The 24178-nt window shown below is 40.7% G+C and overlaps 1 protein-coding gene across 1 annotated transcript; it reads left to right on the plus strand.

Annotated features, from left to right (window-relative positions):
- The first annotated feature begins 1510 nt into the window (after positions 1-1510).
- Positions 1511-20560, plus strand: LOC137962644 (cytochrome c1-2, heme protein, mitochondrial-like). Its single transcript, XM_068809642.1, has 8 exons — positions 1511-1588; positions 1699-1787; positions 3077-3297; positions 3439-3718; positions 3804-3875; positions 19756-19872; positions 19976-20041; positions 20184-20560. Exons 2-8 carry the CDS (start codon positions 1728-1730, stop codon positions 20298-20300), a joined length of 933 nt encoding a protein of 310 aa, XP_068665743.1. The 5' UTR covers positions 1511-1588; positions 1699-1727; the 3' UTR covers positions 20301-20560.
- Positions 20561-24178: the final 3618 nt, after the last annotated feature.

The raw sequence follows: 24178 nt of genomic DNA on the forward strand, positions 1-24178 counted from the left end.
GATAGCGATTATCCTATAGGCAGATCAAATTGAGAATCACGGGAGGAGTAACGAAATCTACCAGGAAATCGTAGAGAAATTCTCTAACTCCGATTCAAAATATCATCAACTGCCTTCAAAGAAACCTAAACAACCTTTTAACCAAATTCAACGCCCCCGACAAGCCCGGGCTACAGCTCGGAAAAACACGAACCCGACCCTAATAATTCTGGTCCAACCGGGTTCAATACAAAAGATCCGAGTAAGGATCCGATTAAGGATCCGACTAAATATCCGAATATGGATCCGACTCCGACTAAAGATCCGATTAAGGATCCAACTATTTACATCGATCCGATTAAGGATCCAACTAATTACTCCGGATCCGAATATATACCCTCATCAGATTCTCGCCTGCATCACTTACCCTTTGAAATTTTGGGAAAATCAAAGGCAAAGAGTGAAATCAAAGCCGAATCGAAGTAGAATAGAAGAAATCAACGCCAAAATGTCAAAAATTAAAGAAAATCTAAATCGAAATGGGGGATATCGAACGAAATCGGGAGGTATTTTGGGGGAAAAGAGAATAGCGACAGGGAAAAGGGAGTGGGAGGCCGAGAGGGAGAAGAGAGGGAGAAGCGTGCGGGAGGCTGAGAGGGAGAGAGACGGAAGCCGAGAAGAGAGGACGTTCGCAGCGAGAGGGAGAAGGGAAAGGGAGACCGAGAGGGAGAAGAGAGAAGCGAGATGGAGCAGGGAGAACGGAGATGGCCGCAGATAGACAGAGGAAAAGAAAAAAAATTCGAGGAGGAAGAAGTGACGAGAGAATGAGGAGACCGAGACAGGGAGGGTGCGGGAGAGACTAAAAAAAAGTCGACGAGGGTTCGAAGCCCGGCGCCCGTTTCATCTGATTGTTTTGTAATATACTATTGAAACTAGATTACCGAAATTAAACTATGAAAATAATTTTTTGATTTATCTACATGACATGAACGTTGAACGCTGGTACTCCACTAACGACATCAGAAGATGAACTGAATAATATGGTTAAAGTTCATCTCCTATATCAAGTTGACTAACCTCCCTTACCCACTTTACTCACGGATCAAGTTGATTAACCCCCCTTACCCACGGGTGAGACCACTTGAACTTCCACACGGTGGGTGCAACTAATGCCAGGTGATATTATAATCTAATTCACTTTTTTTTAACCTATAGGCATGCTAACATGCCGACAAAGATTCATAATTATTTAGAATATATTATATCTTATATTAGTTAATTTATAAATTATATTATATACTCTAACGAAGATTTTTTTTATTTTTTGTTTTTGGCAACCTGTTTATGTCCAGGTCGCCTCGTTAAAAGGTCAAGGGGCTTCGGCGAGTCGGAAGCGACTCGGGATCGGGTGTGAAGTGGCTAACTGAGAGTCTGAGAGGCTGAGACAAAGTTTTGTCGCAATTTTAGAAGCATCAAATAGTGTCCAGTAATTTACGAAATTGCCCTTTCTTCGTTTTTGCTTTCAAACCGTTCGTTTTCGAAGTATCATCATTGGAAGATCGAAATCGCCTTGCCTGGGCTCGCGTTTTGTCCTCTCCGTTGATCTCAGGTGCGTAAATGAGGGCCATAATCAGTTCCCTTTCAGATCTGTCTATTTTTTGTTTTTCTTCAATCCTATCGAAGTTTTTGATCTCCAATACTCTTCGTCCCTTTTGTCAGTGAAGTTTACACGCGTGGAATCCACTGAAATGGCTGCGGGCAGAGCCATTAATCAGCTTCTGAAGAGGAGTTTTCAGTCTAAATCTAATGTAAGATTATTCTATCAGTAAAAACCTTCTTTCGTATTTTGCGGTTAGTTTCTAGTATGACATATTGGGAAACCCCTAGACTTTTTGCCTCTTGCAGAAGCTCTTTTTTCTTTTCCAATAATTTGGCTTTGCAAATATATGCTTTTCCAAGTTATTAATTTTTTTGACCGATGTAATCACCGGTGTGCTTAAGTTGTTTTTTTTTTTTTCGTTTTAAAATTCATATCAATGGAAAAACAAACCGTGTTAGATAGAAACTGTTTTCCAATAATTTGGCTTTGCAAATATATGCTTAAGAGGTATGCTGTACAATCATTGTAGCTGGTAGTGATCTATTCAAGAATGATATTGAGTCAAACTATCTAAAGAGAACCATAATATGGTAGTTGCATCAGTCATGATACTATAACCTTAAATTGTAACGAAATGGTCTATGCTAATTCCAAGTTATGAAGACGGTGGTATGAGCAACATGTGCAACTCACTGACTAATATGTTATTTGATAATATATGCTATCAGCTATCACTTGATAATAAGCCCTTCACACCCGGCACTATGTCAGTGGTGAACTAAGATAACTGGAGGAGGAGATAATTCCACTAAAAAGTCTTCGCTTCTGCCTATTTGTGGCAAAATGTTGGATTCCTGAAACCTTTGATTTAGCTTTGTCTGAAAAATTTAGCAATGGGAGAGACTGTTTGGATCTTTGGCACCTCTAGCCTTGGTCTAAAATATTTTTTACTTAAGATTAGTTGTCAGTGAAAGTATGAGGGACCCAACCAGATAGCTGACTAGAAAGTTAATAGCCTAAATGAGTTTAAATCCAGTTGATCACCAAATTCAGTGGCTTATACTTGCAGACATACTTTGTCATTTTCTTGAAAGAAAGTGAAGAGGCCTTTCTTTAACTTTTTAATCCTTTTTTTTCTTTTTTTCTTTGGAATATTTTTATAATGAATGCAAAAGGGGACAGTTTTTTTTTTTTTTTTTTTTGAAATGTAAATGGAACTGATATATTATGAGGTTGCTGTTTTTAACGAGCATACTTTTGATTTTTGACAGCATTTCTCTGGTTTAGTATTATGTTCTTTGCATTGAGAATTGGCTTTTAAATCTCGTTATCAAATTGTTAATTTGATTTAGTTTCAGCTTGTAATTTTTATTTTTTAGTTTGCTTTTTATTTTTATTTTTTGGATAGTGGTACTGAACTGAGGCTTTTTTTTTTTACCATTGATAGTTGAAGATCTCTTAGGTGTTTCTTGTTCTTATTGTTACCTTTAATTTCAGGCCCTTCCAGCAATATCATCGTTAAAGTTGAAGCAGGATCGAGATGGCTTTGAATCTTCTGGCACCAAAGCATTCCGAGCATTTGCTCTCATTGGAGCAGGTGTATCTGGTTTTCTGAGTTTTGCTACTGTTGCATCTGCTGATGAAGCAGAGCATGGGCTTGAATGTTCTAGCTATCCCTGGCCTCACAAAGGCATTCTCAGCTCATATGACCATGCATCGTGAGTGAAGGCTTATCACTGCCTTTGTCTATCAGTTGATTCAGCACATTCATAACTTAGTGAGCTCATTTCATTTACAGTTTCTTATTCCAATGGATAACTTTTTATAATACTCTTGAACTGACAACCTGACATGAGCAGGATCCGTCGAGGCCATCAAGTTTACCAACAAGTTTGTGCATCTTGCCACTCAATGTCTCTTGTTTCTTATCGTGATCTTGTGGGTGTGGCATACACTGAAGAGGAAACCAAGGCTATGGCAGCTGAGATTGAGGTTGTCGATGGGCCAAATGATGAGGGTGAGATGTTCACTCGTCCTGGTAAGTTAAGTGATCGCTTCCCTCAGCCTTATTCTAATGAACAGGCTGCAAGGTTTGCTAATGGAGGGGCCTACCCTCCTGATCTTAGCCTCATCACTAAGGTAATCCTATTGCTGTCAATTTGACACCATTTTGACTCTTTTATCTCGCTTTTTTAATACTCATAGTTCTGTTATGTGGACTCAGGCTCGTCATAATGGGCAGAATTATGTATTTGCGCTGCTTACTGGCTATCGTGATCCTCCAGCTGGTGTATCTGTAATATACTTATCCCATCTGATTTGACATTTAATATTTTGTTATCTGAAGCACACATGGATATGCTAGTCCTGTTTGGTTTTGCTAGCTATCATTCATTTTTGAATTCTTTGAATCTTAATGTGCCCCTTGTATCAGTTTCTGTATCAGTTTCTGTGTCAGCTTGTGTACTTCTAGGCTTCATCTTCCATTCTCGTCCTCTATGCTTTTATCCTATAGTGTTTGCTGCTGTAATTTATATATTTCACATCATGTTTATTCTCTTCCTCTGACCTCTGTGTGCTAGTATGTGTCTATGTCGGAGTTGGCTCAGATCATTGGTTGAGTCCAATCCAAATAAAATATGGACCCAGGCCTGTGGTTGTCTCCTGCAAAACATGCATATACACAAAATGGCAGATGTACACTTATATTGTATGCTTATTTGCTGAGAGTTCTCTGCACTTGCTTATTGGAAATGGACATATACTGCAGGCCTATTTGCTGAGAGTTCTCTGTACTTTGTTTTTAAAAGTTGAATGGCAAAAGAAAGCCATTACTTTTATGAAAGTAGTGAACCTTTCAGCATGTGTAGCTGCTATAGTGCTTCGTCGTTTTGGATGTCCAAATGTTCTTACGCGCGCAAAGGATGTTGAAACATTAGAAACAGTCCTATTGCAGTTTTAATTTTCTTCATGCTATAAGTTATTGCTAGGTGATTAAGACATTGGGGGGATAATATGCTGATCTTGGCCATCGGGTATCAGCATATATAGATAAAAATGTCCTCAGCTTTATTCATTGTTGCTGATACAGGATTCTAAATTGATCTGGTACAAGATTCTAGTGGCTTTTTATATTAACTAAAACAATTAAAATCTAGGGGTCAACAATAAACACAAATGGTGATCTAATGGGCATTGGAGCTAACTTAAATAAAGCCCTAGTGAATATAACCACAATGGCAAGCCAATTAATGTAACGAAGAAAATTTTAAGCAAAACTCAAATAAATTCTTAAATTTTAGTTCCAAAATCTGCTAATTACGAGTAAGAATGCAGAAAGTCATCCATAGGTAGTTCTTTTTTCTCTTACTTGAGTAAACTTTAGATTCTTAGTCCCAATCATCCATTCATCTTTTAATGTTGATTACACACACATGCATCCCCTTACCCCTGGTGAGACTTGAACCCAAGACTAGAATGCCTGCCCGCACAAGCCCCCTATGTGGCAATTAAGCAAAAGGCCCAAGTCACCCCAATCATCCATTCTAATTTCTTGATTGGAAGCAACATTGATGAACAATGTGGATTAGTGTTGTCTCTGAATTATGTACATTTTTCATGGAGTCAATGCTTCACATGAATTTGATCTGACCTCCTTTAGAAAATCCAATATACAGACATCCCGTCCACACAAACACTCGAGGTTGTCAAGATTCAAATTTGTGTTAAATTTATAGTTTGGGCTAGGTTGCCCTTTATTATATCATGTATTTTCTCCCTCTTGGCAACTGTCTCAAGCAAAAGCTCCCATGAAAACCCTGGGTCCGCTGGCAGTGGTGATATATTCAGCACTCTATGGGCATTATATGCTTTGTCTTCTGCATTCCCTTCGGTCAGCATGTTTCCATAGGAGTGGAGTTGGGGGTCCTCTGCAGTGTCCTCTAGGGGGAGGCTCCCACTCAGCCAAGATCGGAATCCTCTGGGGGCCCGCCATGTGGACCAAAAGACACCAATTCCATCGAAGGGAGATACCAGCTTGAGGGGCAAATTCCTTCATGGTGTGGTGCCAGTTGGAAACGATACCCACAACGCAAGATACCGTACTATCTAGATTGCTGAATTTGGAGTTGAATCTCCGATTATTTCTCTCAAGCCAGAGACACTAGGGGATGTGAGCAATGCAAGCAGAGAGCAAAATCTTGCCAATTTTGGGGTGGCGAATCCCAAATACCATTTCTAAAGTGCCAAATAGGTCTTGATGGAGGCCCACCTGAATGCCGATTTTCAGGAACACAACCATCCAAACTCTCCACGAGAAGCCACAATGCAAAAGGATATGTTGTACTGACTCCTCACAAATGCCACAAGGAGCAGGTAGCATCCGGGGTAGTTAAACCTCTCCTGTGGAGATTGTCCGCCGTGAGGATTTGCTCTTTGATGGCTGTCCAAATAAAGAATTTAACTTTGTTAGGCGCTAAAAGTCTCCAGGTAAGGTTTACTTTGTGCTCTGATTAACTGAGAACAACTTCCCTGATGTGGGAATAGGCTGTAACCACTGTGAATGTACCACTGATACTAGGTTTCCAAATCAGCTTATCTGACACTCTCTCTCGGAGGATGGTACCACTGAGACTGGAAAGAAGTGAGTAGAAGGCAACAACTTCATCATCATTCAAGCTCCAACGGAAGAGAAGACTACAAGAAAGATTACTCCAAGATTCGGCTATCGAGCATGAAAGGTCCATAGCAATCCTGTACAGTCCTGGGTATACCTCAGAGAGGGGGTGGGGACCGCACCACTCGTCGGTCCAGAATAAAAGAGTCCTCCTGTTTCCTAGGTAGAAGAAGGTCGCGACCTTGAAGGCTGGAAGCAACTTATAAACGGATTTCCAAATAGGGGATAGACGGTGAGGAGTGCCTCCCTCTCTCCACCAGTGCCCTGGAATCTGAAGATAGTGGCATACCATATTTCTCCACAAATTTCTTTGGTTGACATTGAGGATCCAAATCCACTTAAGCAGGAGGGCATTATTCATATCCTTTGTAGGCCGAATGCCCAATCCACCTCTATTCTGAGGCATACAAATTTCCTTCTAACTGACCAAATGATATCTGAATGTGTCTTCTAATCCTCTCCATAGGAAGCGACGACAAATAACATCTATCTTTGAGCACACAACAGTTGGACACTTAATAAAAGATAGGAGAGAAATTTGGCAGGCCAGCCAAGCAAGACTTTAGTAGGGTAAGTCTACCTGCTGTGGATAGGAGCTTGCTCCGCCAAGTTGCATGACACTTCTCAAATTTCTCAATAAGGGTGGACCAAAGCCCAGATGTGGGGCGAGAATCAAAGAGGGGGAGGCCCAAATATGTAGCAGGCGTACTCTCCAGAGAGCATCCCAAGAAATCAGCCATATCTCTGAGCTCAGCTCCATCTATATAATATCCCAGTAGAGTGGTTTTCCTCTAATTGATTTTTTGACCCGAAGCCAACTCGAATAGACCAAGAACAACTCCCAACTACTTGATCTGATCAATGGTGCCCACGCCGAAGCAAATAGTGTCATCCACAAACTGAAGAATCAGTATGTCAAAAGCCAAAATATCCGTTGTGGGTAGAAGCAACCCCAAATCCTTGGCCGAATAAATCAAATAAGAGAGATATTCTGTCACCACATGAAAAAGCAGAGGGGACAGGTGTTCCCCTAACGAATGCCTCGAGTGCCTTTAAAAAATTCACACATTGTACCATTCAGAAGCACCGAGTAGTTGGCCGAGGAGATGCAACTTTGAATCCAGAATCTCCACTTAACACCAAAACCCATTCTTTCCAAAAGAATATCAAGAAGCTTCCAATTGACTCTGTCAAATGCCTTCTCAAAATCTAGCTTGAGAACAAATTTGGGGAGCTTCAAGGTCTTGAAGTGGTGCAAAAGCTCATGACAAACCATGGCAGAATCCGGGATGTTCTGCCCTTTGATGAAGGCACTCTGCCCTTGGTGAATAGCAATCAAAAGAACCACTTTGAGACGATGGTCAAGAAGATGCGCAATGATTTTATAGGTGCTGGTGGTGAGACTGATAGGCCGGAATTCCGAAGGAAGCTCAGCCTCGACTTTTTTGGGAATAAGGGCGATGAATGAAGCCCCGATACTCTTGAAAGCAATGCCCCTGTGGTAGAACGGGTGGATCATGCGAGCTATGTCTTCATCGATGAGGGGCTAGTAGTGTTGGTAGAATTTGCCATTAAATCCGTTTGGGCCTGAATCACGATCCAGAAGGAGCCTCATTGCAGCTTTCTCGATTTCTCTACTAGAAAAGGGGAGCTCAATAAGACCAGCAGTTGCAGCAGGTATGGCCATAAGATTAATCCGCTGAAAAAGGGGGCGAACTGTCTGCCCTTCAGTGTAAAGATCTGCAAAAAAGCTCACCAAATTGTTAGAAATAAGGGCTCTGTTTGAGGTAATCTCACTATTGACATAGAGCGATGTGACACAATTGGCTCTTCTTCTGGCAGTGGCAACAACACGATTTTTTTTTGTATTGGCGTCCCCCTCCGAAAGCCATTTGAACCGAGCTCGTTGCTTCTAATGTACTAGATCGCAATGATCGAAGTTCTGCAACTTCCCCATGAGAGCAAAGCGTTGAGTCGATTCAGTAGAGGTTAGGCTTCTAGCCTCCTCGTCCTCGTCAATGATAGTCCCCTAAGCAAGGGCGGAAGCTTTCTCCGTCGAACGAGAGGACTGGCGCTCGAGGGCCCAAGAGCTCAAAAGAGGCTTGAGAAGCTTGAGTTTTACCGGGAGGGACCATCCGCTAGGCCCAATAGCAACAATCCTCCTCCAAAATGACTGAATTGAAGAATCAAATGAGGGGTCCTTGATCCAAGCATTGTTGAATCGGAATGGCGGGGGACCCCAACTGCCAAAGTGAGTGTCCACCAAGATCGGCCAATGATCAGATATAATCCGGGGAAGCACTTTACCAGTAACATCACTATATAGCCGCATCCAATCTTCGTTGGCAAGAAACCGGTCAAGCTTTGAAAGCACAAGGGGCTGCCTTCTGTTGGACCAAGTGAATGTCTTCTCGGAGAAAGCAATTTCATCGAGCTCCCCGCTTCCAATAAAGTCAACAAAGAGCCTCATGGAGGTAGTAATCCTCCTAGATGGCGGGGACTTCTAGTGGCAGAATTGGGTCACATTGAAGTCATCGGCAAGCAAAAGTGGAACGGGCCATCTCTGACAGACCAACAAAAGGTCGTCCCAAAAGAGGTGTCTCTCGCTATGTCTAGAAGGCCCATAGACCCCCACAAGACACCAATTGTTAATTGAGCATTTGTCATGCAGCTTCTCCCAGCGCATAGCTACCTCGAAAGCTATACATCACCTCAATGGCGCCTGTATCCCATATGAGAAGGTTGCCACCTGTTGAGCCAACGACATCCACAGTGATCCAGCTGGGCTCTCTCAGAGGCCAAATATCACGAATGAAGCCTAGCGGAAAAGACGCCACCTTAGTCTCTTGAAGCATGACAATGCTATATTAAGTAGAGGCGACGAGGCTACGAATAGACGCACGGTGACACGATGAGCCAATTCCCCGAACATTCCATGAGAGCACAATCATTGATCATTGTGCTTTTTCTTTGACATTTCCGAGGGGTGGTTGTCCCCCAGAAGAGGCCCTGTGAAGACAGTTCCCATCAATTTTGCTAGCTCCATGATTTGTGCCCAGGTTTCCGGGTCATACTTGTGCTGCTCGGATTGGAGTGCCTCTACGAACCTTTGAGATTGTTTTCCCGATTCTGGGATGATGAAAGGGCCGGTCTTAGGATCCCGAGGGAGGCGAGCTTGAGCACTAGGCTCTCCCATAAGTAATTGCCGCGACTGCCCTCTGTTTCTCCTCTAGTATGTAGCTATGGTGGGTTGTGGGGGATTTTGATGGCAATCTTGAGGAGGTAAGGGGGACTGGGGGGGCTTTTTCTGAGTAAAGACGAGGTGAGTGTCTGTAGGTTGTATTTGAGGGCTGGTTCGAGATTGGTTTGACAGGTTAATTTTTGGGGGAGGTTGAATGTGGTGAATGGTTGCATCATGTCTGGGGTTGAGAGATATGTGGGGAGAACGTGGTGGGCATGTGGATAAACAAGGCTGAGGTGCCGGAGGGGCAGCAACACAACTCATGACAGGATTGCAAGGGGAAGACCGCACTTCCCGAGGAGTGAAGCCTGTACACGCTGTTCTCAATGCCAACTGGCTTCACTACAATGGGTGCTCCATGTGTCGGAAGTCAGACATAGTTCCAATGTCGATTCGAATCCAGAATCGAGCATTATCAACCAATACACATCTGAAATGTACTCCAACGCATTATCGGAGGGGGTTGATGAGCACCCGGGCCTTATCAAGTTGATGCCAATGCTCAGTAAGTGGGTCCGAAGCATTGATGGATTCGAACTCCTCCGTGATGCCGGATTAGACCAAAGGCTGCCAAAGCTCCATTGGCAAACCTGTTATGGTCACCCATTGCCTTGACTGGATGGTGTCGATGGAAGCCATTCAATTATTCCCAGGATTCCTGAAGGGGGATGAGGAGCGAGGGTGCGGGCCGCCAATGTCTTTGATTGGGTATGGAAATGTACGAGCCGGGTTTGGGAGGAAGGAGATTCAGGGGGTGTATGTGAGGTTTAGCCGATCCAACAACCACTGGAGAATGCTGGATTTGTCGGTTTTAGGGGTGGAGTTGATGGTAATAGACTGTGCCAGGGCAGGCCGCCCGTCACGGAGAAGGTTTGGGGGTAGGTGAATGATTTTCTGAGGCTCGGAAGGGGGGGGGGGGACTGCTGGTTTAGAGAGGCTTACAACGGTAGGCTTTTTCGGAGGGTATGGTTTGGGGTGCTTTGGGGGAGGAGAGATAAGGGGGGAGAAAGGTCGTGTGTGGGAGAAAAGGTTTTGGCGAGGCTCAGGGAGAAGAGGTGGAAAAGCCAGGGTACTGTCGCCGGAAAACTTGTCGGTGGCACTGGAGAAAAGCTCTGGGGAGCTTCTCCAAGTTCATTCCAGCCGAAGCCGGAGTTCGTGCTCTCTGGGATGAAGAGGCGAGCAAGGATTGTGCTCCCTCATCGTTGCGTGATTCTGCAGTCACGACGACCACGGAGAGAGGTCACGGAGAAGAGGAAAACCGTATTTTCCGACCATAGTTTGCGTGTCCTCCTCAATTTATCTTCTGTACAGTGAAGGAATTGCTGGACGAAGGCTGAGATGGTAGCTGTGGAGACACAGATGAAGGAGAGCTTCGTCCCGCTCGTTGAATTGATTCTCACGACAGTTCCCGAGCTCTGGATGACCTTTTTGATTGTAACTTGATTTTTCCCGTAAGAAAATCGAAACAACTGCTGTCTTCTTCTTCGCCGAGAGACGGCCGTCCCTTTAGACTAGGTTATTAGTGATTTCTTTTTATGCTTTGCTTTTTTTTTTTTTCTTGTTTTTATCCCCTTGTAGTTCCCCTGTGCTCCATTGGGAATTTGTTTTAATAGAATCCCCCTTCTCATTATTTTAAAAAAAGAGAGTTGAGTTTTGAATCCTTAATTGTTCAACAATTTGAATTTTTTCTTGTTTAAGCTAGTACTCTGGTAACTGCTATGTTTTCATATCCTGTGGTTCTCCTTCAGAGTTCCTCCTTTTGCCTTTTTGCTTTTTGAGATTTATGTGATCAATATATACTAAAGTTATCTTCTTTTGATTGGTCCTTTAGTTCAATGGCTACATGGATATTCTTTTAATTCTTTGGCTCAACTTCTACTAGGGCTTGAAGTAGGATGCAAAGAGGATCTTTGAAATGGTCTTTTAGTTTTTTGTTAGAACCTATAGGAGCCAGTCTTAAAATTCTCATTTGAATGCCTCATTTTTATTAATTGAGTGCTTGGTTAATAGCTGGTGAGGCTTTTCTTTAGGATTCCTGTTAACCTTCATTGGTTTAACATTGGAAAGTTCAATTACCATATTGTTGTCACATCATCTATCTTTCTCAGTCTTGAATAAAGTCTCTCCTTCCATTGCAACACTATATGAAGATAATGTGATAATCTTCACAATCTCTAGAATAGTTGAACAAGGATTAGGTGATATGATGTGATGGATTTTTCACCTCAATGTTGAATTGTTTCCTGCAATTAACTTGGAAATTCCTGTTGCAAGTTTGGAGTGCATATCCAGGTTCAATTGCTGGTAATACATAACAAGTTAACACGTTAAGAATCATAATAAAACTGCTGGCTAGTCCTAACTAATAATGAAACACAAGTCCACCTTCTGTGTAACTTCCTACTTTGTCCAGACTGTAAATAGTGATAATAAAATAGAGAAAAGGAAATGAAAGAAGAAGAGAGAAGTGCACGAAGGAGGTGAGAAGAAGAGTGCTAAGAAGGAGCACTAGTTGGAGACTAGAATTCGACCTCCCCTTGTCTTATGAACTCACTTAAGTGAAAATAGAATAAATTTATAATACTGCCCTTTGTACAAAAACTCTCATATCTTCCTAAATACAACTCAAATAAACTGAAAATTGAAACATAGAACCTAAGGTGAAGACAAACTTCCTACTATCTTATGAGGGTGATACAACTATAGGATTTACCAAAATACCATTACACATATATTTTAACCCTCCCTTTCAAACTGGAGTGTAAGTATCAAATAGTCATAGCTTGTCTCAAAATGCTAAATGCTTACATCTTCCAAGGGATTTTGGTCAATACATCACGAAGTTGTTCAAATGACTTCACATAAGGTTTAACAACCTTCCCATGCATTACAAAATCTTTGATAAAATGAAAGTCTACCTTGATGTGTTTGGTCTTCTCATGGAAGATTGAATTACTCTCTATAAAAATTGCTACCTGATGGGTGCACTTCCTTACCATAGGTTCTGTAACTCGAAATCCTAGCTCAACAAGAATGTATTTCACCCGCATGAGCTCGTTCATTATGTAAGCCATCACTTCATACTATGCTTCGACACTGGATCTGGCTACTACACTCTGTTTCTCACTCTTCTAATTAACCAAGTTATCCCCAACAAAGCAACATCTTCTCGTGGACCTCCTATTCATCTTGGATTTTGCATCATCCGCATCAGAGTCTCCTAACACTTCAATCTTTCCATGAGGAGTGTATAATAGACCTTTCCAAGAGCACCTATTTCAAGATTCTATAAGTAGCATCTAAGTGTATTTTGCATGAATTTTCCATGAATTGGCTAACAACTCCCACTATAGACGATATATTTGGCCTTGTAACAATGACATAAATTAACTTGCCCACTAGGCGCCTATACTTTGTTTTATCCTTAAACTCGGGACTTTGATCATTATGAAGACTGGTATTGATTTCCATGGGAGTATCCATTGGATGTGCACCTAGTAAGCCATACTCTTGTAACATATTTAAAATGTACTTCTTTTGAGATAGAATAATACCTTTCTGGCTTCAGGCCACCTTAATACAAAGAAAATACTTTAGTTGTCCTAAATCCTTTGTCTGAAAATGTTTTGCTAGATACTCTTTACTTGTTCAATCCCTTTACAATCGCTCACTAATAGCATAATATCGTCCACATATACTACAAATACTACAAACCCCAAATTGTCTCTTCAACAAAAACATGGAAAGATGACATTGACTTCTCACAAAACCAAATTCATAATTGCTTAGCTGAATTTTTCAAACCAAACCCAAGGACTTTGTTTCAGACCATAAATAGCCTTTTGCAATTTGCACACCTGCTTAGTGTCCCTTGAGCAATATATCTAGGAGGTTGCTCTGTATCACCTCTTCTTTTTTGAAAGAAGTGATAATTTATTAAAAGAAACCAAAGAATAATAACAAACTAGAGGAGGCCTAAAAAAACAGCAAGGGATTAGAGGGAAGCTTCTCTCTTAGCAAGGCCATCAGCTAAAGAGTTAGCTGAGCGGGGAACATGGGACTAGCTACAAGGGTAGAAGAGAGGTCAGAGATACGATGGAACACATGCCAATGCCGGCAAGGGGGAGTCGCCAAGGAGGAGCACCAGCTCATAACAACTTGGTAATCTCCTTCAACAACGAGAGGACCATGAAGTCGGTCGCAAAATATGGCAAGTCCATGGTAAAGGGCGAAGAGCTCAGCAACATTGGATTCTGAATTTCCCATAGGCCCAGCGTAGGAAATCAGAATGGTGCCGGCAGGATCACGGAAAACACCGCGGAAACCAGCAAGCCCAGGGTTCCCCCTAGCGCTCCCATCAAAGTTGAACTTGATAAACCCGGTTGGGTGGGTGGGGAGGAGACCAAGGAATGCAGGCTAGAGGGCAATGGTGGCCGGCCATGTTAGCAATGCATCGCCAGTTGGTCCTCAAAAAAATGCCATCAAAATTGCTGGATTCCTTTTGGGAGTGCAACCGGGAGGAGATATGCTCCACCGTCAAGTTGGAAATACTGAACTTTTGATTAAAATGGCCTTTGTTCCTCTCTTACCAAAAAATCCACGAGATATGGCCCAGGCGGGCGGATGCCAGAACTTTCCTCAGCTTGGGAAGAAGGGGATCCAAAAGGCCTTGACAGATCCCAGACAGACATTCGAGCATACAAAACTGTAGACCGATAAGCTGCAGCACCCTGGTTTTGACACACCAGGAAAAATGGCAATGGAGGAGAAGGTGCTTGACAGATTCTTCACACTGGTTATGAAAGGGGCAGAGATTGCAGTGAGTGGAGTTTCCACGTCTTCGCAGGTTGTCAGCCATCAGAATTCTATTGTAGAGGGCGCTCCATAAAAAGAACCGAACCTTCAGGGGTCGGAGATCTTCCAAGCGATGGCTCTGTCATGAATTGGATTGCTGCCATACCCTCGGTGATGAGCATGTGAACGAAGAGATGGAAAAGGCCTCACTGATGTCGGACGTCCAGAGTATCTTGTTGAGTTGGACCGGTCGGATGTCAATGTTCTGGAGGTTAGAGAGGAGCTGAGACACCAACAATCACTCCAAGTCTGATAGGCCATGTCTGAAGTGAAGATCCCAGCATCTCGGGTGGGGGGACCAAAACTCTGCAACTGCTGCATCGTCTCCCGGAGCAAAGAGGAATCAAGGGGGCAAAAGAATTGCAAAGAACCATCCCATTGCACTGACAGTCATACCAGAAGCTGATAGTCCTCCCATTCCAAGCGAAGAAGCTGATACCGGCATGGAAGGTGCTCAGCAGGGGAAAATAAGATCGCCATAGGGGGGAAAGATGCTGATGCAGACCCCCATGGATCCACCACTGCCCAGTTAATCTAAGATTCCTTGCAATCATCAGTCTTCAAATTGCATTAAGTATATGATTGAATCTCCAGAACTACTTTAGAAGACGAGCAGTATTCATATTTCATGTCAGCCGAAGAGCTAGTCCACCGAATCTCTTGGGCTTACAGACTCAACCCAACTAACTAGATGATATTTGAAGGTGTTGCTGGATCCTTTCCACAGGAAGCGTTTTCGAAGGCGATCAACTTGGTTGCAAATCTCCGAGTGGCATCGGAGGAAGAAAAGGAAGTAGGTGGAAATACCATCAATTGCAGCCTGAAGAAGCGTGAGTCTTCCAGTCGATGAAAGGAGGCCTCGCAAGTGGCAAGCTGACATTCAAGTTTCTCAATGACCGGGATCTAGAGCTGCTTGAGGGGTCTACCATAAAAGAAGGGGAGACCAAGGTGGGTGGCTGGGAAGGAGCCGATCCGGTAGCTGAGGAGAGAGAAGCCATGGCAGAGGGTGTGTCTTCGGCAATTTGGTACCCAGGATTCCTGGGATAAGAAGTGCATGAACTTCTTTCTTTTTGAAGTGCGACGGGTCGGGTGGAATTAGAAAGTTCAGAATCTGCGAATGAAAAATTCAGTGGTTGGACTTGAGTAGGAGGCTCTGTTTGATGTACACAACGTTGTGATACACTTGTAGTGGCTTCGAAGGTGATGGTGGTGGATGCGTGGGTGGAGTACTTGCACTTGAATTATCCATAACAACTATAGGAAGTAGATTTGGACAATTGAACTTTCTTCAATAGGGTTTAATGTAATTGGTGGAGACACAGAAGATGATGAAAAATAGGGTGTATTTAATGTAACATCAAAAGAGATGGAAATTTTTCTTGTAATAGGATTGCAAAACTTGTATCCCTTCTGATAACGTTAGTAACTTAAAAAGATGCACTTGCTGGAAGGAGGGGACAATGTGGTTATTATTACCAAATGAATGAACAAAACAAGTAGAACCAAACTCTCTAGGACATACATAAAATATTCTGTATTGAGGTTTTAATACTTTGTTGGTAATACATCCCCGAAGAATAGAATATGACATACGATTAATTAAATAATATTAAGTTAGGATTGCATCACCCCAAAAAGACAAAGAAACATTCATCTAAAATTATATAACTTGGGTGATCTCGAGTAAATGGCTATTTTTTCATTTAGTAATCCCATTTTGTTGAGGGAGTGTATGCACACAAAGTTGGATGTATAATTATGCACTTCATGAAAAAATTTGAATTTTTGGTTAAGGAACTTTGGACCATTATTAGTACAAAAGATACAAAGAGAAGACCCATTTTGGGTTTTCATTTCATTGAAAAACTGGTAAATTCATCAAAGACATTTGATTTTTCCTGAATGAGATATACCCATGTTACTCTGCTATAGTCGTCCATAAAGGAGACAAAATAGTGGAAACCAAATACACTTGGGATTCTACATGTTTCCCATAAATCAAAATGAACTAATTCCAAAAAATTGGAATTTTGACTTGAATTGGTTGTAAAACTAGCTCTATGATGCTTCCAAACTAATAGGATTCACACTCGAAAGATAGATCAATGACATAGAAGGAAACGATGTAGCTTAGTTCACAAATATGGTAAAGTGTTTTGTAGATAATGCCACAACCTTTGGAATAGACACGCTATCTAGAAAATAGAGCTCCCCTTCTCATGCCTAGAACCAATTGTTTTCTTCGTCTACAAATCTTGAAAAACACAAGAGGTAGGGTAAAAGATTACAAAACAATTCAAAAAATTTGTAATATTACTTACAGGCAAAAGAGTAACGGAAAATTTGGCAACATACAAGTGTGGGACAATGACATACGTTGAATTGTTTGTATAGTACCTTTACCATGAAGTGGACCCATCAACTAAGGTGACAATTCAGTATGTTTGTAGAGGAAGTACAAGTGAGAATAAGGTGGGCATACCTGATATTATGACGCTTCAGAGTTAGTGATCCATGAGGGACTAGATGACTCATGTAGAGCAAGCATACCGGAGTTTACCATAGTGGCAGTTGCAAAGGAAGAAGATCCGGTGTCTTGTGTTGTGGGGTGTGATGATGTGGATGTCAATTTGCTCATATTGTTGACATAATTGCTAAATTTCTTCTTGAGTCTCATTATTGGACACTTCTCACCTTCAGTTAAACTTGAGCTGGACCATGCCAGTTTTTCGAATTTATCCCAATATTTTTCTGAGAACTGATTATTTCTTTTATAGTGAACACACCTCCTATCACCTCTATCATTGTGCTCATGACCATGACTTGAATTGTTTCGACCATGACCTTTTCCACCCCCTCCATGACCTTTGGGGGTGTCAGATCCCTCAGATCTAGTGGGAGTAGATTTGAGATTGAGAGTTGATGTTTCATTTATTCTGGTTTCCTTTTCACCTTTTTCAATACTGCACTTTTTGCCCGAATCATGGGATCAAATATTTTCTCAAGGGTAGTTACTTCATCATCAGCCAACATATAGGCCTAGATTGCATCATACTTCAGTCTAAATCCTTTTAAGAAACATGTTATTTGGACCCGATTGTTTTCTTTTCTGAGTTGATCTGCATTTGTGGTAGAAGGATGTAATGTATTAATTTCTTGCAAGACACCTCGTATCTCAGTAAAGTAGTTAGTAACAGAATGTTTACCTTGCCGCATGTTGAAATACTTGGCATAAAAATTATACACTTTGGATAGTTTACTCTCTCGAGATAAAATAGATTTTCAAAGTAACCGAAATTTCTTTAGATGTCTCACAATAGATCACCTGGTCACTAAATCTAGATTCCATACTATTAACAAGCCAAGTCATTACCTAGCTATCTTCTGCCTCCCAGTCCTTAGTCATAAGAGGATCCTCTTTAAGATACTCTCTTTTTCTCTGTTTAAAAAACCTAAGGACTAACTGAGACCAATTCTAGGAGTTCTTCCCATTCAATTTTATTGAGGGAAATTAAATAGAATGAGAATCTTTACTCTCATAATTTCCAGATGGATTAATTGGAATAATAATTTCTCTGTCTCAGCCATGTCTACCAAAATCTGATATAGTGACAATTAATAAATAGTCACGTCAAAGATTAGTCCAAAAGTATACTGGAAATGTAACACAAAACTTCGACAGATTAAGTGGGCCTCACTTACCTCAGGATATGTCACAAACCCTAGAAAACAATTTCACAACTTCAATTGTAATAAAGATCACTTTTAGACCCAGTGCATGTCTATTTTTCCAACTTATCACATTATGCAAGCATTAAACAAACTTGGATAAGTTTGCGCAAGTCGTCCAGACCTACTCCAAATCTATGATGATATAGGGGAAAACCCTCTGGGGACAACTATCAGAAACTGTTCAAAAGGTAGTACAGGCCATCAACCAAGTAGTTCTGGCACAAAAACAAGGGAAAGATCTTGTTGAACAGTAGGTACAAAGAGTTTGACATGACTTTCATAGCAAGAAGTCTCACAAAGCTAAAATTAATATGGGGTCTTACAAGAGGGGGTCTCATAGAAGAGTCTCAGTTAAATGTGTTTTAGTTATGTTAGTCATCCATTTATGTTCAATTGTTTAATTATACTAGGATTTATCTTTTAGTGTTTAACTGTAGGTGTCTCTTCGGAGACATCCAATAAAATTGGAACGAAAAATTTTCAAAAAAAAAAAAAAAAAAAAAAAAGTGTTTAACTATAGGTATAACTAGGACAAGGGTAGTTTAATTGTAATTGGATTCTACTTGTTTCCTCTATTATAAATAGAGGCTTATTGTACCCAAATTACAACAAGTCAATGAATATTTCTCTTTTTTAGAAATTCAACAGATCTGACTTTTACTCACTCAGATGTGCAGATCTGTAAAAATCCCTCTAGTAGAAGTCGCAGGCTTGAAAAAGGAGAACAAGAATTGTATAGAACTTCCCACACTCAAACTTTACCTGTCAGATACCATGTAAAAAGTGATAATAAAAGAAAGAAAAAGAAATGAAGGAAGAAGAAAGAAGTAAATGAAGGAGATGAGAAGAAGAGTGCTGAAGAGCACTAGTTGGAGACTGGAATTCAACCTCCCCCTGACTTATAAACTCACTTTAAGTGAAAGTAGAAATAAATTTATAACACTGCCCCTGTGTAAAAAAAACTCTTATATCTTCCTAAATACAACTCAAAATAAACTGAAAATTGACACAACCATAGGAAATTATCAAAATACCCTTATATTTGTATTTTAACACTTTTTTACTTTAGTGACCTTTACTCTGGTATTACTCAAATATTTTCCCCCAAATTCTGAAGGGTGCACTGGGAGCTCAACGCTGATCCATTGAACTAATGTTACTGACCTGATGCTACTGGCCTGTTGTATGCAATCGATTGTACAAATAAAATATTACATGAGATTACACTATCACTTGGTAAATTAGAAATCTGAAACTTATTAGCTCATTCATTTACTACTCTTTAGTAATGCAAGATGTCATAGAGAAATTGTCTTCCTATTTTTACTGTTATCAACCAATGTCCAGCTCTCCTTTATCCCTGCATCTCCTTGTTCAATCAGATGTCATCAGCGCTTATGTTACCAGCGATGTGTCCCTCTTCTGTTGTATAAATCACTCAATGATTTGTCTATATACACTTCTGATTTTTTTACCTCAATTTTTCATTTTGGGATGAATATTTTCTTAAAATAGTTCCTTTATAGATATTACGACCTTTTCTTTAAGGAGAAAAAGAAAAAAAAATAAATAAAGAAGTTTGAAATGCGAGCAAAGCCTTACTAGTAAATAGGGTCAATCGTAGTAGCTATCCAGAATATACCCTCCAGTTGAGAAGTTGTGCTTCTTGTATAGATTCGGGATGGTCTTCACTACAACGCTTACTTCCCTGGTGGTGCCATAGCAATGCCGAAAATGCTCATTGATGGTGCTGTTGAGTATGAAGATGGAACACCAGCAAGTGAATCACAGGTTCTCCTCCAAACATGCCTTATTTTTGTGAGAGTTCTCTGTCAGCCTTTTTTGGTGTCCATTCTCATATGCCTGTAATTTTGTGCCATACTACTGGATGTAGATGGGAAAAGATGTGGTAACATTTTTGTCATGGGCAGCGGAACCTGAAATGGAGGAGAGGAAGCTGGTAAGTTGATTGATGAACTACTCTGATACTTTTTTATGTATTCATCCTCTGAAATGTTGCGGTTAAATTTTCAATGAGGTTGCTTAAAAAAAGAAAAGAAAAATCATTATTGTCTTAAAATTGGACTGCCTCTCATTTGCAGATGGGTTTCAAATGGATCTTTGTTCTGTCTCTTGCTCTTCTGCAAGCAGCCTATTACCGGAGACTGAAATGGTCTGTTCTGAAGTCACGCAAATTGGTTCTTGATGTTGTCAACTGAAGTTTGTTGACACTTTTCATATATTTGTGGGTGGTTATGAATTAGAATCAAGTGCATAAATTTTGGTAGACATTGCGGGTCCTAAATTAAGGTATTTTAGGCAGGCAATGGTCGACAGAAAATTGAAGTATTTTTTTGTTGAGAAAAACAAGATAATCATGTTATGTACTCTTCTACTTTATATCAGCCAATTTTTTTGCCTATGAATAATTATTGCACTTCCTTTTTAGTATCTGAAGGCAGTCAGCATTGATGCACTTATATAATATATTTTGCATTTTGAATATTGTGTGAATCTTTGGTGTCGACCGAGTTTCCCTGGGTGTTTACAATCCCCGCCAGCATCTGACCAGGATAGAGTTTCTCACAAATCCTGCCACCTCTTGTCTACCACCAGTCCACGGTGCCAAGAGCTGCAGTCTTCTCCACGGTGCCAAGGGCTGCACTTAAGAGTTTATTGTTGTGCTCAGATTTTGTTTCTCCTTGGCAAACCTTCCCTCATCTTGGTGAGCGAAGCCTCAGATTACCATGTTTGCTAGTTTTTGCTGGGTAACCTGTGTCATGGATCGACCCGTCTGATTGACATGGAGAACGAGCTGTCTTCGTTTTGGGAGAGTCAAGGTCAATGATTAACCATCCCAATCTTTACTACAGGAATGGGGCTTTCATAACGTTTCAACAACTCTTCATTTTTCCCTCGTGAAAATTTGAGCCGCCAGTGTTCAATTTTATTAAGGACTACGTTAACTGCGAATTCTACGGCCAATGGTATACGCTCTTGCACCTTCCTTCTGGAAAGCCATAATGCAACTTTTCTAGCCTATTACCACCAAAATAAACTAAGCTCCAAAATAAACTAAGCTCCACCATGTACCATGATCTTAAAGAATAAAAACCTGGTCCTACCACATGTCAACATCTAAGCAAACAAGGTCTTTGTAAAAGAAAATTTTAGGGAGAGAAAAAGGAAGTGTGGTTGAGCCACTTCTACCCTCTATAGATAGAGATTGCTTTGCTATTTGAGGAGGATCTAAATTGGAAGCTGAACATAGAGTTGGGAGAGTTGAATAAGCTGGAAAAGGAACCCTAGAAGTTGGGATTGTTGGTAAGCGTGAGATCAGAATTCTCATCCAAACTTCAAGCAGATATATCTCAAAACATCATATATATGAGTCAACCAACTTCTTTTACAGAAGCCCAAAAAATCACTAGTAATCTTCTTGTGTTATGGTACTACACTTATGGTCGCACCATTTCATGGACCGGTTCATTTGCATGTACACATTTTTGGCATACCTTGTGGGATTTTTTCTACATCTCATCTTTTTCTCCATTGTCAACTCAACAACATCATTTAGATTTTACAAAGGAAAGCAAGTTAACGCTGCTGGTTCGACTCCTACTCGCTCAAACATGAGGTCCTATGATCCAATTGCTACTTACCCATGCGCCTTCAAGAGGGCCACTATGCATTCAAACACTTCTTTCTCCCAAAAGGGGGCCATCACTGGTACTTTTTCTATGATTCATGTTAGCCCTGACACTGATGCTATGACAAAGAATCTCTCCAACAATTAGCCTTCCTTTAGGAGAAAAGACAACAACCAAAACATCGTCTTCTCTCTAGAAAAAATTCAAAGGTGATAGAGTTAGTTGAGCATAGTAATGACATTACTGACACATAGCCTTCCAACTAGCCTGCAAAAGGTGCAATTTCAATATTTGTGCATAACTATAGTGCTCTCAATGATTAGACATTTCAAGAAGTTTTGCATAGTGTTACTTTTCCAATATGTGGATTATATATTTCACCACTCTCAAACGATGCGTCACCCATTGTGTCATTGATCTTGTCACCTCTAATCAAAGTTACCGCAATGATGACATAGGCAAAAATATTACAGGAATAAATATCTAAACTCCAGGTGGGGATGAACAAATCTTCGCAATGGATGCCTAAATCACCCAATTGATGAATAAACTAGAATTCTTTACGAACATCATGGGAGAGGTATCTCACATTGTTGAAAACACCAAGCCTCTACTATCACCTCCTCTAATCTAGTTTTAGATTACCAAACAACATTTTGTGGTGTCCAACTTGTAGAAGGAGGCACACTCACTATGGGCACATTTAATGAAATCATTACTAACATATTGCGAAGTAGTCCATTAGTCGACGTGTTGGGGGGAGTATCCCAACTAATCGTGAGGCATTATAGTCAACATTTTCAACCATTCAGAATGCCACTCAAGTACCATCCACTAAAATTTCAATAGTTTAACTATGATGCAAACCCTAAAAAACACATTACTTATTTCATTTAGACGTGCAACAATGCTGATAGATGAGGACTTCCTTGTGAAAAAAATTGGACGCACATTGAATGGGGAATGCATCCAGTTGGTCCATTGAACTTCCATTGGAATCAATTGACAATTAGGAACAATTGGAGCATGAATTCTTGAGTAGGTTTTATATTACATGTTGCACCATGACCTTAGTTGAGCTCATTAATAAGAAACAATGGAAGATAGAGAAAGTGGTTTGCAAGGAAAGTGCCAATTTGACAATAAAAAACTGAAATTTATATGTGGAAGAAGACAACATATATTTCTTTATAGTTGTGGGAGGATGTTTACAATGATTATGATGCCCTTAGGGCTACATGTTTTTTTTTAAAAAAAAAAAAAAAAAGTCATAAGTGGACATACATCACCTTACATAATTACACACTTATGCCTTCTTTATAGAAGTCATCCTTATTTATAACTTTACCACCCCTACACTTGGGTGAGATCCTCCTTATTTACCAACCATGCCTCCCCTTCATGTGTGCCTTCTAACACCCCCCCTCAAGCTGGTGGTGAGAAGACATCATATATCCCTAACTTGGTGCTCATAGTGGAGAGAACTTTCAAGCTAACTGATTTTGTGACTATATCCGCATGTTGGTTGTGAGATGAAGCATGTTTGAGACTTTTAATGCCTGCTTGTAACTTCTCTCTAACAAAGTGACAGTCAACTTCTACATGCTGAGTTTTTTCATGAAAGACTGGGTTGGAAGCAATGTCGATTGCAACTTGATTATCACAATGGAGTTCCATTGGGCCACCTTTGTTAAATCCCATTTCTGCTAGGAAGGATTTATTCCATTGAAGTTTGCTTACTGCATGTGCCATAACTCGATATTCTACCTCTGCACTAGATCTTGTCACTACATTTTGTTTTTTACTTTTTCAAGTCACAAAGTTGCCTCCAACTTGGGTATAGTACCCTGAGGTGGATTTTCTATCGTCCAGAGATTCAACTTGTTGGAAGATGGGCCTAAGCCCACACGACCAAGGAAGTCCCACATATCCAAGTGTGATGGAAGATAGGCCCAAATCCACACAACCAAGGAAGTCACACATATCCAAGTGCGTTGGAAGATGGGCCCAAGCCCATAAGATATGGATCCACCATGCTCACATGAGTTGGTGGGACCCACATGATCATGTGAAGTGGCATTAGGAGTCTTACACAAGAAGAAATCTTACAGAGCCACAATTATTATGGAATAAGGTCTCACAGAAGAGTTTTCGTTTAAAGGTGTTTTAGTCATGATAGTCTTCTATTTATATTGGGTTATTTAATTATGCTAGGACTTGTCTTTAAGTGTTAGAGTTTGGGTATAATTGGGTATAATTGGGACAAAGGTAGTTTAATTGTAATTGGACTTTACTACATTCCTCTATTATAAATAGAGGTTCATGTACTCTGATTACAATAAGTCAATGAACTATTCCACTTTTCCATAAATTCAACATGGTATCAAAGTAGGTTCTGTGAGTTGACTCGGTCAACCCACAGAGATAATGTGATCCTTTTCAGATCT

The sequence above is a fragment of the Aristolochia californica genome, unplaced genomic scaffold (genome assembly GCF_029961685.1).
Source record: "Aristolochia californica isolate CCGP_79_NKW_82.1479 unplaced genomic scaffold, dmAriCali1.0.hap1 SCAF_4, whole genome shotgun sequence".
Lineage (NCBI taxonomy): Eukaryota > Viridiplantae > Streptophyta > Magnoliopsida > Piperales > Aristolochiaceae > Aristolochia > Aristolochia californica.